Raw genomic sequence first — 18,321 nt, 5'->3', positions numbered from 1 at the left:
ATTTTACCGAATGGTGAAATGTGTTCCGCATTAAGATCAGGAATAAGAAAAGACTGTTCTTACCGTTACTTGACATTGTACTAGAGGGTCTAGCCAGGGCAGTTAGGCAAGAAAATGAAAAGTTGTCTGGGTTAGAAGGCAGAAGTAAAGCTCTGCAGATGACATGATCGTGTATATAGGAAATCTAAGGAAGCCACTAAAAATGCTGTTATAACTAATAAATGAATTCAACCAGGTTGTGGTATATAAAGTTGATTGTATTTCTATATGCTTGTAATCAGAATAAAATGAAATTAATGAAACAGTCTCATTTACTACAGCATAAAAACAAACACATTTAACAAAAGAATTACACAATTTTTATTTTGAAAACTATAAAACATTGTTGAAAGAAAGTAAAGAAAACCTAAATAAATGGAGAGACATCACATGTTCTTGCATTGGAAGCCTTAACATTGCTAAAATGATGGATTACATAATCCCTATAAAAATTTTGCAGAAATTTGACAAGCTGGTCCTAAAACTTACATGGAAATTGAAGGGATGTAGAGTAGCCTAAACACTCTTGAAAAAAAAAAAAATCAAAGTTGGAGGACTTACATTTACCAATTTCAAAACTTAACTGCAATACGATAGTAATGAAGATGGTGTGGTAGGTAATAGCATAAAGACAAATACGTAAATCAATGGAATATGATTGAGAGTCTAGAAATAAACATTTACATTTAAATTCACACAATTAACTATAAAACTCTTAAAACATAGGCATAAATCTCTATGACCTTGGGTTAGGCAAGGGTTTCTTAGATATAACACCAAAAGTGCAAATAACAAAAACATTGATGACAGAAGTCATCAAAATGAGCAACTTTTATGTTTGAAGGATATCATCAAGAAAAGACAACCCATAGAATAAGAAAAAATGTTTGCAAATCATTCATCTGATAGGGGACTTGGATCTAGAATATATAAGGAAATCCCTATAACTCAAAAGACAAATACTCCAGTTAAAAAATGAGCAAAAGACTTGAGTAGACGTTTCTCCAAAGAAAAATACACAGATGGCCACTAAGCACATGGGAAGATGCTCAATGTCATTAGCCATCAGGGAGATGAAAATCAAAACCACAGCAAGATACTACTTCATGCTTGCTATGATGGCTATAATCAAAAAAGACAAGTGTTGGTAATGTGGAGAAATTGAAACCCTTGTACATTGCTGGTGGGATTGTAAAATGGTGCAGTCACTTTGGAAAGTAGTCTTTGGCAGTACCTGAAAGAATTAAACACAGAGTTACTATATGACCAAAGTTAACCGTATGGTACCACTCCTAGTACGTACCCAAGAGAAATGAAGACGTATGGCCATTCCAAAACTTTGATATGAATGTTTACAGCAGCAGCATTTACAATCGCCAATTGTAGAACACACCCAGCGTCTACCAGTTGATGAATGGATGAAGTTATATTTCACATAAAGGAATATTACTTGGTAAAATCAGAAGGAATACAGTACTGTTTCATGCTACAACATGGATGAACCTTGAACATATACTAAGTGTAAGGAGCCAGATACAAAAGCCCACATATTCTATGATTCTCTTTATACAAAACGTCAGAATAGACAAATCCATAGAGACAATAGATGAGTGGTTGTTTAGGGCAGGGGCTGGCGGGTGGAGGAAAGGAGAAAGGGACCCTCGACAGGTATGGGGTTTTTGTTTGGGGTGATAAAAATGTTCTAAAATTGTGATAGTTGGCATTACCCTGTGAATATACTAAAAACCATTGAGTGATAACTATAAATCAGTGAATTTTATGTTCTATGAGTTATTCGTTAATCATATATATCACATATGTGTGTATGTATATAGATATCATATAAATATATGTATGTATACACACAGATACATACACACAAGCAGTGTGCAGCTCTGGACTGATTTCCTGTTTAATTGTTCATAGCCCAGCTTTGCCTGGAGCCAGTTGCCCGCCCCTCCCCTCCAGCCCCAGTTGGGGTCCCGAGCTGCCCTCACCTACCATTGTGAGCTCTATGCACACACACATTTGTGGTCTGCTGCCCCACAGCACTTCTGGACAATCCTGTGCTCCTGTGCTTTCCTGGGGCAGTGTCAGGGGGAGGCAGGTGTCTGGGACTCCAGAGCCCTTTCTCAGGACCCCTCTGTGTCCCAGGGGTTGGCCCAGCCATCCCTGAGGTACATTGCTGACCTTGCGTTCAGGATGGGCCTGGGCAGCAGCACCCCCTGAGAAGAGGTTGTGTGCCGCTCCCATCTTGGGTCAGGAACCCAAGTGGCTCCACCACTCCCGGGAGAGTCAGCCCAGCACCCTTGGCCTCCCCTTGGCCCTGTCTGCCTCCTGCCGGCTACCTGAAGATTTTTTTTGTTGGAGGGGGTGTGCAGTTGGAAAGGAAAAGTGCTTCAAAGAACTCAATGGAGTGTTTGAGGGCGACGGGGTGTGAAGAAGAGGGAACGGTTGTTGTGGGTCTCCCAGGGCCCCCCAGCGAGCCCTCCCCTGCCCCCCACCCTTCACAAGCACAGAGACTGGTGCTTATACACAGGCTTTTATTCCGGAGTCAGGGGCCACCTCCCTTCCCTGGTCCCTGCTCCCTACCCTCCTGTAGAACCCCTCACAGATGGGGCTTGTCCTTCATCTGCCCCTCAGCAGCCACTGCCAGCTAAACAGGCAAGTTCAGGGAGAGGGACATTCAGGGAGAACCCTTATCTTGCCTCCGCAGACAACCCAAGGCCAAGGCAGGCAGAGACCTCCCTGGAATCCTCACCCCCCCACCCCACCCCCAGACTGAGAAGGGAGGAACCAGAGGGGCCCAGGTGATGCGTGTAGTCAGCAGGCAGCAACCTGAGCTCACAGTGGCCAGGCCCTGTGCCCCTAGAGAGGTCTGTGGATGTGGATCAGACAGATGCCCCACAGCCTTTCCCTTCCAGAGGGACTTTGGCCACGAAGCGTCTCATTTGGGGAGGGCTGGGGACAGGTAGGGGAGATGGCTGGAGGCGGCTGACCTCTTCACCTGGAAAAGGTAGGAAGCACTCCTGGGAACAGGTCCAGGCTCTGATGGCCCAAGGGAGAGGCCAGGGGACTGGAAGGGGCCGAGGGGTCCTTGGGAAGCCCTGAGACCTTCTGTTCCCGGAAGAGCGGGACTGTGACCACAGGACACCTGGAGAGCTGGTCCCAGAGGCCACAGGAACGTGCTCAGAGCCACCTGCAGCTGGCTAAGGGGTGCACCTCCCCAGAGGCAGAGGCGCTCATGGGGCAGTGCCATGGGTCGGCCCTGTAGAGGCCTCCTGTGGGCACAAGGCCTCTGGCCTGGGGTCTGGCTGGGGTGAAGGAGGGTTGCTGGGTCCCAGAGAGGACCTCCCAGGAAACTGTGGTCTCTTATTGGAAGAAAACAATCCAGAGGTGAGGGATCCCCCTGTGAGGCCTTGCCTTTGAGTGATGACCCCTTCAGAAGATTCCAGCCAACACCAGGGGAAGCAGTAGCAGCAGTCCCAGGAGGAGGCCCCCAACGTGCCCAGGGCTCGCATTTGACCCTGACCTGAAGCCATGCTTTCCAGGGCCCTCTGCATCTGCAGGAAGGGAGAGGCTTGGCCTCAGTCTGGACATCTCTCCCCACCCTCATGCCCACCCTACCTGGCACACACATGGGGACCCAGCGGCCAGGGAGGAAGCTCTTACTCGGGGGGTGCACGCCCCGCCTTGCCCACACCGCCTATGCTCGAGCAGGGTGCTGACATTCTGCAGCTCCGAGGGGAGGTAGGATGGGCTCCACAGGCCTTACCTGGCAAGGAGGACTGCAAGGCCAGGGTGCGCCCACCCACGGCATTGGCGGTGGCAGAGGCGCTGGGGGAGTTGGACAGGGACTTGGAGGAGGAGTGCCCTTTGTGCTTCAGCGTGGTCTGCAGCTCACCTGGCTTCTCCTGGGCTGGAAAGACTGAGGCCAAGATCTCACTGCAATGAGCCAACTCGGCCTCAGCCTCACCCTCCTCCTGGGAGAGGGGTAGCGGCTCCCGTGTCCCCATCAAGGATATCTTGGGGTGCAGAGAACTCTCTGGGATCCTGGAAGGCATTCTTGTACTGCTGGCCTCTTTGTCTGCTGATTTGGGGATGGGATCATGGGTTGATTTGGGGAGGAGGGTAGCTGGCCTCTTATCCAAGGAGAGCAGGCTGTGAGTGGCCAAAACAGAAGGGACCTTAGTTGCTAAGGAAAGTGGAGTCTTTGTTGCCATGGAAGGGGAGTCTTCCGTTACTAAGGAAGATGGGGCCTTGGTTTCTACAGAAGATAGAACCTTTGTTGCCAGGGAGCCTGAGACCTCTGTTACCAAGAAGGGTGGAGGTTCTGTTGCTAAGGAAGAATCAATCCCCTCTCTCCTAGAGCTTGAGGCTTCTGTTGCTAGGGAAGATGGGGCCTCAGGTACCAGGGAAGACAAATCCTGAGCCTCTTCTGGGCCTCTGATGGGTTCTGAGAAGAGAGCCAAGGCCTGGCATTAGTGCTGCAAACAGGATCCTGCATTTCTCACCCCACCGCAATCAAGATGAGACCAAATGTACTGTGAAGACACACACGCACGCACGCACATGTGCACCCTCTCCAGCAAATATGTCCCTCGTTGTTTCTTGTGATTGACATTTGCCCCTTCATCCACCTCCTTGTCCAAGTCTTCCCCTCTCCACACTCGTGCTTCCACTTCTACAGGGGACTTCAGCTGGATTACTGTTCCTAGCACACCCATTGCATCTCAGGCCCTGGTCCCTCTGACCACCCATCTGGCCACACACCCCAACCCCTGCACTTGCTCAGGGAGCCCCCGACTCCTCCACCCTCTGCTTGGAGGGTAGGAAGTTGGTCCCTTGGAATGCCAGGGCACCAAAGTAGGTATGCAAGGAGGGCAAAGCAGGCCAAGTGGCCTTGGAAACCTGGACGCGTTGGGGCCGCTGAGGGTTCCTCCCATGGCCCACACAGCTGCTCTGGAGCTGCAAGAGGCTCTAGACCATCCAGTGGGTGTCCCCTGCCTCACCTTCCTTCCCCCTGTGCCACGCCTCCCCACCCCAACCGGACTCACCACAAAGGGAGTTTTTGCAGTGGTAGCCCAAGGGACATTGGGAGCACGGAGTCCCCTCTTGGTAGGGCCTCTGGCCCTTCACGTTCCCCCTGCAGGAGGTGAGGAGAATGCTGGGGGCAGGGTCCCAGCCAACCCTGACCCTATCCCTCATACACACGCCTTGTCTAGAAGTGCTCCCTGGGTCTTACTCAGCCTGAACTAACTTGCTGGACCGATGAGAGCAGACTCCATTGGTGCCCTCATAGCTCCCCAGGAGATGGGCCCCAGATCGGCCCGCTTCCTCTTCCTGAGACTGTGTCCAGCCCGGCCTTCCCCTTGGCTCTTGCCCACCCCTTCCCCCAGGGCTCCCTACCCCACTCACGGGGGCTCATAGTTGCAAACCAGCAAGTGGATGTTGGTCTCCTCAACACCCTGGAGCTTCTCACAGAAGTGGGAGCCACAGCCAATCCTCTCTGTCTTGGCCCAGACCACCTGAAGGAAGGCAAACCCAACAGTTAAGCCTGGGCAAGATGGTTCCTAGCTAGCGTCTCTCTACATCAGCCTTCCATGCGTGAGAGAGGAGGAACCTTATATGTAAGAGCCATATTCCTGAGGACACACAGCTTCAGGACAAAAATGTCCCAAGCAGTCTCCTCTCAACCAACCACACACACTATTTCACCAGGACTCTATCCCTCTGAAAACCTTCCCCTTTGACAGACCCTCATGAATTCTTCCTGAGGGCTCTTCCTAGAGTCCCTTACATTTTAAATAAGGGATGTAACAAAGGAATGAATCTTAAACGGGTGAATCTTAAACAGGAGAATCTTAAACATTAGCAACTAATCAAAACAAGCTTTTGCACTGCCACTGGCTGAAACAAGCCAATATAGCCTCCCTTTGCTATTTCTAATTTCAGTCTGCCCAGGAGTCACTCAATCTGAAGCCAGTTTTTGTTTGGTTGGTTTTGTTTCATTTGTGCGGTAAGATCAGGCTCTCACTGTTAACTGTGAACAACTTCCCAGGATCGGGGTCTTGCGGCTTGACTCAGCTGAGAGTTCCCTAGGTACCACTGTTGAGCATCTGCCAGGCAGAAATGACCCCAGAGTGCAGATGCCTGAGAGAACACAGGGGTGGAGGCGGGGCGGTCCTCTCCTGCTGGTTCTGCCAACAGTTCCTGCATGTATGGACATGTGAGAGGGGAAGAGGGCAGGGAGGGCTGGGGTTTCACAACTTCCTGATCTGGATGGGTGATGTTGGGATTTCCTTCCCTAAAGATCAGCACTAAAAATACCACCCAAAAGAAACACTGGAAAGTGGAACTGGTGGATATGGGTGGGAAGGTGGCTGGTTCGTTTCCTTTTCCTTTTTAAAAAATTTGTCGTGTTATTGTTTGAACAACAAAAGAGCATTGGGAGGAGGAAAAAAAAGAATTCAATAACACTAATGTTAATTCCTCTACACACACCCCTACACCCCTTGTTCGCAAATGCAAACTTTCAAAATGCAGTAAAGCAATGAGTGACTGCAAGAGTCAGGAAATGCTCTCAGAAGGCTCTCTGAAACCTTCACTCTGTGACCATGTATTCTCTTATTTAAATTTTTATTTATTTATTATTATTCTCTTATTTTAAAATTGTTAGAAGCTAGCTTAAAACAACATTCAAAAAGCTAAGATCATGGCATCCGATCCCATCACTTCATGGCAAATAGATGGGGAAACAATGGAAACAGTGACAGACTTTATTTTCTTGGGCTCCAAAATCATGGCTGCAGATGGTGACTACAGCCATGAAATTTTTTTTTTTTAGCATGAAATTAAGACGCTTGCTCCTTGGAAGAAAAGCTATGACCATCCTAGACAGCATATCAAAAAGCAGAGGCATTACTTTGCTGACAAAGGTCAGTCTAGTCAAAGCTTTGATCTTTCCAGTAGTCATGCATGGATGTAAGAGTTGGACCTTAAAGAAAGCTGAGTGCAAAAAATTGATGCTTTTGAACTATGGTGTTTGAGAAGACTCTTTTTTTTTTTTTTTAGCTATCAAAAAAAAAAAAAAAATCTGTAGAAGATTTCCTGAAATGGGCTTCTTGTCCTTTGAGTGGATGATTGGAAATTGATAGGTTCAGTCTCATTCCAAAAGGTGTTCTTTTCATTTCTAGTGTTTACCATGCTTCTGAAGTGTCTTCCCATGTCTCAAAATAGCTCAATAGAAAGAGCAGAGGACAGAATATTTTCCTCTTTTCAAACTGATAGAGTTTATCTCTGAATTTCACCTGCCTTGTGTGGCTTTCATTTCCAGAAATCATGGTAAGGAGCTCTATGCTCAGTTTGGAGATAAGTAGTAACTAATTCTGAAAACCTGACCTCTAGTTTCAGAGAAACTTGAAGTCCCTACACTGTAATTTTGCAAAACAGAGATGGCATCCAGTCTTATTTAGTGTTGCTTTAACTGGAAAGTCAGTTTTGTCTTTTTTTTTTTTTATTGTTGTTGTTATATATATATATATACACAGGCCAGGGAAGAGCTATCTCGATTCACCTTTTATGTTACTGGGAAATGACTACAAATATATACTGACTGTAGAAAGGACAGCATAGCTGCTCTTAAAAAAAAAAAAAAAAGTGTGTGTTTATGATGCATTCACTTGAGTTATGGTCTTCCCTGAAATACAAAGGACGCTGTATCTCTTGCTTTTTCAGAGAACCAAATGAAGTCATGTCAACAAAGTCGTTAGGAAATCCACGGGCATTTTTTTTTTTCCTCATTTTACTGTGCTTTGCTTTAGTGAACTTTATAGATACATGTTTTTTTTTTTTTTTTCCTTGTTAATTTTCTGTTTAGTTGATCTATCCATAAGTGTGAGTGGGGTATTAAAGTCTCCCACTATTATTGTGTCATTGTTAATTTCTCCTTTCATACTTGTTAGGATTTGTCTTACATACTGCGGTGCTCCCATGTTGGGTAGATATATATTTATAATTGTTATATCTTCTTCTTGGATTGATCCTTTGATCATTATGTAGTGACCTTCTTTGTGTTTGAGAAGACTTTTGAAAGTCCCTTGGACTGCAAGGAAATCCAACCAGTCAATCCTAAAGGAAATCAGTCCTGGATATTCACTGGAAGGACTGATGCTGAGGCTGAAGCTACAAGTACTTTGGCCACCTGATGGAAGAACTGACTCATTGGAAAAGATCCTGATGCTGGAAAAGATTGAAGGCAGGACAGAGGATGAGATGGTTGGAGGGCATCACTGACTCGATGGACATGAGTCTGAGCAAGCTCCAGGAGTTGGTGATGGACAGGGAAGCCTGGCCTGCTGCAGTCCATGGGGTCGCAAAGGGTCAGACATGACTGAGCAACTGAACTGATTCTCTTATTTTGCATGTCGTTTTTAAAGACAAAATTAAGATGGTGTATTTGCTTTATCAATCCCTGGCAGATGAGGAGGAGCAACTTGGACACTCTGAGAAGTGACAAAAGATGGACAGTGAGAGAGGGACAGGAGAAAAGAGGGATGTGTTTACTGTTGGGACAAAGAGCCGTGTGTAGCCTCGGCCAGCGGACAACATTGTTTAGATCGCCTGGCACAGTAAGTATCCTCAAGGAGAAAGGCTTCGGGAACACTTAATTCAGGTCTCTTCAGGACCAGGAGGCCGAGAGGGCGGGAGCCGCCTAGGTTTTCAAAAGAGACAACTGAAGATGGTTTGTGAGAAACCGAACTTCGTTGGGGCCTGGACAACACCCGAATTGCTATGGAGATAAGACTCTTATGAAGGATGGAAGCAGGGGCTTAGGGACTTCTGGGATCTACCTGAGGGGAGAGGTGACCCCGCCCATTGCCGTGGGGGCCCCGCCCATTGCCATATGGCTCCGCCCTCCCGGCCAGCCCCTCACCTGCGTGTAGTGGCCGCACATCTGGCCCGCGGCGCAGCTGATGGCGCTGAGGTTGTAGTGCTCACGCTCGTGGTGCCACTCCTCCATGGCCAAGGGCACGTCCAGCCCCTCGCCCGTGATGGCAAACAGGTTCTCTCCGCGTCGCCCTCTCTCCTTGTTGTGGCCCCACACGCACTGCTGCGCGTAGGCCTTGGCGAAGGCGGCCAGCTCCTCGTCCCACCTCTGCAGGGGCGGGTCAGGGATCAGGGAGGTGAGGACGCCTCGGGCTCAGGGGAGGCGGGAGAGGAGGGTGGGAGAGGGGAGGGGAGGGTGCCCACGATTCTGTGGGGGTGAGGATAGAAGATTGAGGGTGTCCTGGGGGGCCCTCTGGAGGAGGAAGACCTTCCCCTCCTTGTGGGGTGACTCCTGGCGGTGATCTGGAGCAGAACTCTGGGCCCGGTGGGCTTCTGTGGGGAGGTGGGAGGGTGGCACCCCAGGTCCGGAGGAATTAGCCAAACTTGGGACCATCCCTCAACTGTGTGGTTTTAGATAGATTGCCTACTTTTCTGAACTCTCATAAGACTTTGGGAAGAATAAATGGGATGATGTTTTTGACAGTGGAATTACTAATTAATATGAATATCTGTCTACATGAAAGGTGGGTTGTGGTGCCCTGCCAGGGCTGCCTGAACTGTCCTGAAGCATCAGATGTCCAATGAGATGTTCTGGGGCTGGGTGGTTTATTCAGCCATTCTGCTCCCTCTACCCACCCACCAGAAATCTGACTGAGGGGCCAGCACTCCCCTTTAACCTCCCACTCTCTGTGGCTCGGATGGTTAAGAATCTTCTTGTAATGCAAGAGACCTGAGTTTGACCCCTGGGTTGGGAAGATCCCCTGGAGAAGGGGATCCCCTGAAGAAGATCCCCTGGCAAACCACACCAGTATTCTTGCCTGGAGAAGTCCATGGACAGAGGAACCTGAAGGGCTACAGTCCATGGGGTCGCAAAGAGTCAGACACGACTGAGTGACTAACACTTTCACTCACTCCCCTTGGGATAGCCCGGCCTCCATGGCTTTTCTAGTTTCAGGCTTCCCTCCCAATTGCTCTCTTGTCAACTAGACAACCACTTTCCCCAAGAAAATGAAGTGTCTCTGTGCGACGCTCACTGAGAGAAGTGTTTCAGAGCTTTGGTGGCCCAGAGAGCTGTCTAGTCCCGAAGGCAGGGTTCTCCAGGGGGGACCTCTGGTGAGATGGTAGGAGGGGGCATTTCAGGTTAGGGGGCCACAGAGGTTTTGTGTCCCTGGCAGGGTCGACAGGCCCAGTGTGGGTGGGAAGAGGGAATTAACGAGGCATCTGACCAAAGGATTGAGGAGGGAAGCCTGGATCCCATTAAACTTTGTTCTTGGCCTCTCCTGGAAATGGATGGCCTGGCAGCAACTCTCGCTCCACCCTCTGGGGGCCCCGCCAGCTACAGGAGCCAGACGGCCCATAAAGGGCCAAGAGCGTGGGTGACCCTGAAGGGAGGGGGCCGTGTGGTCACACCCACTCCTCCCCCAACACACGACACGGTTCTCAAGAGCAGCTGCCTGGGGCAGGAATGGGAACCCTAGCTGGATAGCTCTACCACTGTAACTTTCAGGTGAATCCCCTTCCCCTCTGTGGGCATTTTTTGTCCCAAGTCACTGGTCTCTGAGGTTCTCGCAAATGGGGAGTGGTGGAGAACAGGAATGGGGAAAGGGGCCTGGTGCTGGGGTCCAGGCTCAGGGTGTCTGGGATGACCTTCGGGGCTCCAGACTAGAGCGTAGTAAGCTCCTTCAGGGTGGCCAGCATAGAGCAGGTGCTCAGCAGACATCTGTCCGCTGTTGACATCTATGACACAGCCCTGCTCAAAAAAGCAGGCTCCTCTACAGACCTCGGCTGTAATTTCTGTTCCAACTGGATGCCTTGAGCCCCACCATTAGAGAGTCACTCCTGTGGGTCTTAAGGCTTCTCAGTTGTCCAGAGACCCTTGTGGAGAGGCTCAAGGGTCACAACACCCACCCACAGTAGCCAGTTGGTCACCATCTGAAAGCAAGTCCATTCATTCACTCATTCATTCATTCAACAGTCCTGGGCACTATGCCAGCCCTGGGGTGATGGTCAGAACTAGGAATCTCAAGATCTCAGTGTTATAAACCACTAATTTAGCCACTATGTGGTAACTGACAGCTATGCAATGGCGTAACCTTTACCAAAGGGGGCCATTTAGCCCAACCTGAGGATGGAGACTAGAGGAGGGCATGGCAACCCACACCATGATTCTTGCCTGGAGAATCCCATGGACAGAGGAGCCTGGTGGGCTACAGCCTATGGGGTCACAAAGAGTCGGACATGACTGAGCGGCTGAGCATGCATGCACAAGGATGGAGAAGGAAATGTGAAGCTAAGTGTTAAAAGTGAGGCACTGCCAGGTGGAGAGGGGAAAGGTGTTGTGAGCCGAGGCAAAACATGAACCAAGAGGTGGAGAGGGGAAACCAGGTCTTGGTGGGAGGCGACAGCTGCTGGGTTACAGAGGAAGAAGGTGTGCAGGAGGCAAGGCTGGAGAGGCAGGAGGCAGGACCAGACACCCAGAGCAGGGCCTCTCAGGGGCTGGGGCTTTAGCTGGAGGCAGCAGGGAGCCACTGGGGGCCAAGGAAGGGTTTTTAGCAAGGTCAGACCAATGTATCGGACCTTCATGCTGGTTATAAAGGCCAGAGGCTGGGGAAGCAGGTAGAGGCTGTTCTAGAAGTCCATGGGAAAAGAAACACTGAACCAGGATTGTGTCAAAGAGATGGTGGGGGGTGAGAGGAGATGTTAGTCAAGAACAGTTGGGCCTTCTGGGAGGTAAAAGTGGTGATAATTAGACTTGGAGGCTGAGGGAGAGAGGAGTCTATGATGACACCTTCCTGACTCAGCCTGGATCCATTCCCTCTTCTGTATCACTTATTGAGCACTTACTGTGTGCCAGGCACTGTTCTAAGTACTTCACACATAGTCACTCATTTTGTCCTTACACCCACCCTACGAGAACTGTTATAGTGTTGTCATCTCTGACTTACAGCTGGGCACAGAGAGGATACATAACTTGGCTGAGGTCACACAGCTAATAAAGGGCAAAGTCAAATGTGAACCCAGGCCATCTAACTCCAGAGTCTTGCATTTATCACTGCTGAAGCTGAGCCTGAACCTTGTCCCAAATTTAGCCTGATGTCCCAGTCTAGCCTTATACCCTCTTCCTCAGACCACTTCCTACCAGGCAGCAGCACATGTCGTCAGTATCTGAACTGCTTCAGAAAGTGTTGCCCCACTCCTGAGGTCCACCTCTGACTGCAAAGAAGTTCCCAGCCTGTTGCCCCCAGCCTTAGCCAGCAAGAATGTAGGCTATCAGGAACCTACCAACGGGGAAACCGAGGCCCAACAGTGAGTTCCAGGCCTCAATCAGGGAACTGTAGGAACAGCTGGTACCAGCATCTGTGCTGTGCTTAGTCGCTCAGTCGCGTCCAACTCTTTGATATCCCATGAACTGTAGCCCTCCAGGCTCCTCTGTCCATGGAATTCTCCAGGCAGGAATACTGGAGTGGGTTGCCGTGCCCTCCTCTAGGGGATCTTCCCAATCCAGGGATAGAACCCAGGTCTCCCAAATTGCAGGCGGATTCCTTACCAACTGAGCCACCAGGGAAGCCCTGGTACCAGCATCAGGGGCTCCTAATTTGTTGTCTGCAGCTCCTGTCGGTTGCCAAGGCTGACAGAACTGGGAAGGGGGATACTGTGTGCACCTGCGGAGCTGTAGATCTTTCTCACAGGTCTTCCTGTCTGACCCCCAGGGCAGGGGTTGCCAGCGTCATGTGATCAGGAAACAGAGGCTTTTGAGGGTCACTTCACCCAGAGTCACGGAACCAGGTTGGACAGAGATGTTAGAACTCTGGGCTTGGACCCCACAGGTGCAACCTTGCTCTTTGGCACCCCCTAAGGGGCCCTGGACACTGCTCCCCACCTAAGGGTGACTGGAGAAGATGGGCCGGTCTAGCCCTCGGCCGGGGGCAGAAAAAGGGGTCAATCGCTCACTTTATCTCTTTTAATCCTGAGCATCCTGTCCCCCAACCCTGCATCAAATAACTCCCCCTCTGACAGTGGTAACTACCTCCCCAAATCTGGCTTCTGTCATTCGTAAGTGTGTCTATCTGCGTATGTCCTCCACCAGCATGCAGTAGTACTTTTTACATGTTTTTAAACCTCATGTAAATATACCCTAGTCTACTTAAAAAATGAATATGTATATATTTTTTGAGATTTCACTTCCCCCTATTCAATATGATATCTCTGAGATTCAGTCATGTTGATATTAGTTGTTGTTTTAGTAGCTAAGTTGTGTCGGACTCTTTGCGACCCCATGGACACTGTAGCCCACCAGGCTCCTCTGTCCACGGCCAGGCAGTGGGTTGCCATTTCCTCCTCCAGGGGTACCACTGAGCCACCAGGGAAGCCCGTATGTTGACATAGAGCTCTAATTATGATCTCATTTTGTAGATGGGAAATTGAGGATCTTTCCTAGGTTAAGGGGCCTTCCCTGGTGGCTCAGTGGTGAAGAATCTGCTGGCAGTGCAGGAGATGTGGACTTGATCCTTGGGTTGGGAAGATCCCCTGAAGGATGGCAAGGCAACCCACTCCAGTATTGCCTGGACAATCCCATGGACCGAGGAGCCTGGTGGGCTATGGTCCATGGGGTTGCCAGGAGTCAGACACCAATGAAGCGACTGAACACGCACGCGTGCACAGCAGGTTAAGGGACTCACCCTGAGTTACTGGCCTGTTGAGTGGTCGAGCAGAATTTGATGTGTGTGATCCAGAGCCTTCTCTGCTCCTGGTTCCTGTTCTCACCCCACCTCCTTAGTCCATCCCTCCTACCCTGGGTGCTGGTTCCCATCCTGCTGCCTGTTTGTTCTTCTCCTCTCCTTGGAAGGCACTTGAAAGATGGTTTCACCCCGGTGTTAGGAACTTCCTGTGTTTCCTCTCCCAGGGGCATGTGCATTTTAGGAGGTGCTGGGAAGGGGTCACTGGGTCGGGAAGCAGGGCTTCTAGGCCCAGTTTACCAGGTGTGAGACCTGCAAGCTCCTGAGGGGCCAGCAAGTCCCTCTAAGCCTCAGTTTCCTCATCTGGATAATGAGACTGCTTATGGGGCCGGAGAATTCTACAGCGTCAGGGACCCTGTTTGTGTCGGAGAGATGAATCTGAGGGATTCATCCACTCATGAATGAAGCCACTCATGAGATGAATCCACTTGTGGAGCGAAAGGGGTTGGCGGGGGTCTGGGCTGCACTCACCATTTGCAGCATGTTGGTGGCCGGCGGGGACACCTGGGTTCGGTAGAGGTTGTGCAGCTCCACCATCACATGTTTCTCCTCTTCACTGAGGGCTCCGGCGGGGCCTGGGGCAGCCCCCAGCAGTAGCAGTGGTGGCAGCAGACACGCCAGGAGGCTGCCGGAGCCGTGCATGGTGGCCAGTCCTCTCTGCCTCTCCCGTTCAGGGGTCTGGCAGCTGGATTTAAAGTCCTTCCTACACAAGCACCACCCTGGCTGGGACGGGCGGGAGGGGCTGAATCTGGAGGCCTGGCCCTGCTCACACAATGTCTCGGGGAGGGCAGGGTGCTTGGGTCCCGACCAGAGCTGAGTCCACTCCCAGCGTTTCTCCCCCCTCAAGAGTCCTTGGCCAGAGCCTCCCTTCTCTCGGTAACGGGGGCTCAGGCCAAGAGCCATGTGAGTTCTGCAGTCCCTCCTGACAGGTCCACAGAATCACAGTAACTTCTGCAGTGACTGCTTGCACACCCAGTGGTCACACCCACTGGGTGCTAAGGACACATAACAGGAAGGAAGCCACATGGACTCTATGCTCAGAGGACTGGGCAAGATAAGAAAGCTGCAGGTGGCTTGTGGAAGGATAGAGGAAGACAGGGTGTGTTTGGTAAAGGTTGGGCCAACCTCAATCTGAATCTTGGTTCTCCTCCCTTTCTAGCTGTGTTTTTGGCAGTTTTCTCAACTGAACCAATGACAGTAATAGTACCTACTTCATGGAGCTGGAAGGATTAAAATGAGATCAGATATACAAAAAGCACCTAGTACGGTACCTGGCACAGAGCAGGCCCTCGATGAGCCTTCCCTGGTGGCTCAGTGGTAAATAATCTGCCTGTGATGCAGGAGACGTGGGTTCAATCCCTGGGTTGAGAAGATCCCCTGGAGGAGGGCATGGCAACCCACTCCAGTATTCTGGCCTGGAGAATTCCATGGACAGAGGAGCCTGGTGGGCTACAGTCCGTGGGGTCGCAAGAGTCAGACGCAACTTTGCGACTAAACGACAATAGCCCCTGACAATAGACAGCAACCACACTGCTTTGGAGTAGCGTTTTTTACTATAGATAAAACTATGGCCTCCATGTGCCCTCAGCGAATGCATGTGCTTGAGGTACTTATTTGGAGGTGGGATGCTGGGACTCTTCCTGCTCTGAATATATAGAAGATAGACCATGTCTGTTTCTTCTTTTGAAATCAAGAGAGCTCACAAAAGCAGAGCCGTGAGTGAGCTGCTGTAGCAAGGACTCTGAGGGGAGGGTGTTGGAAGGGAAACAGGCCCAGTTGCGGTGGTCAAGCCCTTGCATTGTAATGACCGAGCGGGGACCAAGTTCTTGGCCTTCACACGGTAGGAAGCTGGAATCGGTCATTTCTTTAATTAATCAATTTGTTTTTGGCTGCCCTGGTCTTTGTTGCTGAGCACAGGCTCTCTAGCTGTGGTGGGCCGGCTTCTCAGGGCCATGGCTTCTCTTGTTGCTGAGCACAGGCTCTCTAGCTGTGGTGGGCCGGCTTCTCAGGGCCGTGGCTTCTCTTGTTGCTGAGCACAGGCTTTCTAGCTGTGGTGGGCAGGCTTCTCAGGGCCGTGGCTTCTCTTGTTGCTGAGCACAGGCTCTCTAGCTGTGGTGGGCCGGCTTCTCAGGGCCGTGGCTTCTCTTGTTGCTGAGCACAGGCTCTCTAGCTGTGGTGGGCCGGCTTCTCAGGGCCGTGGCTTCTCTTGTTGCTGAGCACAGGCTCTCTAGCTGTGGTGGGCCGGCTTCTCAGGGCCGTGGCTTCTCTTGTTGCTGAGCACAGGCTCTCTAGCTGTGGTGGGCCGGCTTCTCAGGGCCGTGGCTTCTCTTGTTGCTGAGCACAGGCTCTCTAGCTGTGGTGGGCCGGCTTCTCAGGGCCGTGGCTTCTCTTGTTGCTGAGCACAGGCTCTCTAGCTGTGGTGGGCCGGCTTCTCAGGGCCGTGGCTTCTCTTGTTGCTGAGCACAGGCTCTCTAGCTGTGGTGGGCCGGCTTCTCAGGGCCGTGGCTTCTCTTGTTGCTGAGCACAGGCTCTCTAGCTGTGGTGGGCAGGCTTCTCAGGGCCGTGGCTTCTCTTGTTGCTGAGCACAGGCTCTCTAGCTGTGGTGGGCAGGCTTCTCAGGGCCGTGGCTTCTCTTGTTGCTGAGCACAGGCTCTCTAGCTGTGGTGGGCAGGCTTCTCAGGGCCGTGGCTTCTCTTGTTGCTGAGCACAGGCTCTCTAGCTGTGGTGGGCCGGCTTCTCAGGGCCGTGGCTTCTCTTGTTGCTGAGCACAGGCTCTCTAGCTGTGGTGGGCAGGCTTCTCAGGGCCGTGGCTTCTCTTGTTGCTGAGCACAGGCTCTCTAGCTGTGGTGGGCCGGCTTCTCAGGGCCGTGGCTTCTCTTGTTGCTGAGCACAGGCTCTCTAGCTGTGGTGGGCCGGCTTCTCAGGGCCGTGGCTTCTCTTGTTGCTGAGCACAGGCTCTCTAGCTGTGGTGGGCAGGCTTCTCAGGGCCGTGGCTTCTCTTGTTGCTGAGCACAGGCTCTCTAGCTGTGGTGGGCCGGCTTCTCAGGGCCGTGGCTTCTCTTGTTGCTGAGCACAGGCTCTCTAGCTGTGGTGGGCCGGCTTCTCAGGGCCGTGGCTTCTCTTGTTGCTGAGCACAGGCTCTCTAGCTGTGGTGGGCAGGCTTCTCAGGGCCGTGGCTTCTCTTGTTGCTGAGCACAGGCTCTCTAGCTGTGGTGGGCCGGCTTCTCAGGGCCGTGGCTTCTCTTGTTGCTGAGCACAGGCTCTCTAGCTGTGGTGGGCCGGCTTCTCAGGGCCGTGGCTTCTCTTGTTGCTGAGCACAGGCTCTCTAGCTGTGGTGGGCAGGCTTCTCAGGGCCGTGGCTTCTCTTGTTGCTGAGCACAGGCTCTCTAGCTGTGGTGGGCAGGCTTCTCAGGGCCGTGGCTTCTCTTGTTGCTGAGCACAGGCTCTCTAGCTGTGGTGGGCAGGCTTCTCAGGGCCGTGGCTTCTCTTGTTGCTGAGCACAGGCTCTCTAGCTGTGGTGGGCCGGCTTCTCAGGGCCGTGGCTTCTCTTGTTGCTGAGCACAGGCTCTCTAGCTGTGGTGGGCCGGCTTCTCAGGGCCGTGGCTTCTCTTGTTGCTGAGCACAGGCTCTCTAGCTGTGGTGGGCCGGCTTCTCAGGGCCGTGGCTTCTCTTGTTGCTGAGCACAGGCTCTCTAGCTGTGGTGGGCAGGCTTCTCAGGGCCGTGGCTTCTCTTGTTGCTGAGCACAGGCTCTCTAGCTGTGGTGGGCAGGCTTCTCAGGGCCGTGGCTTCTCTTGTTGCTGAGCACAGGCTCTCTAGCTGTGGTGGGCCGGCTTCTCAGGGCCGTGGCTTCTCTTGTTGCTGAGCACTGGCTCTCTAGCTGTGGTGGGCCGGCTTCTCAGGACCGTGGCTTCTCTTGTTGCTGAGCACAGGCTCTCTAGCTGTGGTGGGCCGGCTTCTCAGGGCCGTGGCTTCTCTTGTTGCTGAGCACTGGCTCTCTAGCTGTGGTGGGCCGGCTTCTCAGGACCGTGGCTTCTCTTGTTGCTGAGCACAGGCTCTCTAGCTGTGGTGGGCCGGCTTCTCAGGGCCGTGGCTTCTCTTGTTGCTGAGCACTGGCTCTCTAGCTGTGGTGGGCCGGCTTCTCAGGGCCGTGGCTTCTCTTGTTGCTGAGCACAGGCTCTCTAGCTGTGGTGGGCCGGCTTCTCAGGGCCGTGGCTTCTCTTGTTGCTGAGCACAGGCTCTCTAGCTGTGGTGGGCCGGCTTCTCAGGGCCGTGGCTTCTCTTGTTGCTGAGCACAGGCTCTCTAGCTGTGGTGGGCCGGCTTCTCAGGGCCGTGGCTTCTCTTGTTGCTGAGCACAGGCTCTCTAGCTGTGGTGGGCAGGCTTCTCAGGGCCATGGCTTCTCTTGTTGCTGAGCACAGGCTCTCTAGCTGTGGTGGGCAGGCTTCTCAGGGCCGTGGCTTCTCTTGTTGCTGAGCACAGGCTCTCTAGCTGTGGTGGG

General features: G+C 51.8%; 1 protein-coding gene across 3 annotated transcripts; it reads right to left on the bottom strand.

Moving 5' to 3' along the window:
* Window positions 1-336: 336 nt before the first annotated feature.
* Window positions 337-14,525, bottom strand: PI16 (peptidase inhibitor 16). Of its 3 annotated transcripts, none has more exons than XM_005223313.5 (6): window positions 14,295-14,490; window positions 8,975-9,196; window positions 5,458-5,567; window positions 5,097-5,185; window positions 3,944-4,495; window positions 337-1,273 (listed from the first exon to the last, which is right to left on the bottom strand). In XM_005223313.5, the coding sequence occupies exons 1-6, from the start codon at window positions 14,463-14,465 to the stop codon at window positions 1,245-1,247; spliced, it is 1,173 nt and encodes a 390-aa protein (XP_005223370.2). In that variant the 5' UTR covers window positions 14,466-14,490; the 3' UTR covers window positions 337-1,244.
* Between the last annotated feature and the right edge of the window lie 3,796 nt (window positions 14,526-18,321).

This window comes from Bos taurus, chromosome 23 (genome assembly GCF_002263795.3).
Source record: "Bos taurus isolate L1 Dominette 01449 registration number 42190680 breed Hereford chromosome 23, ARS-UCD2.0, whole genome shotgun sequence".
NCBI classification, from domain to species: Eukaryota; Metazoa; Chordata; class Mammalia; order Artiodactyla; family Bovidae; genus Bos; species Bos taurus.
Note: the sequence above shows the minus strand (reverse complement) of the source record. Positions and strands in the feature narration are given on the sequence as shown.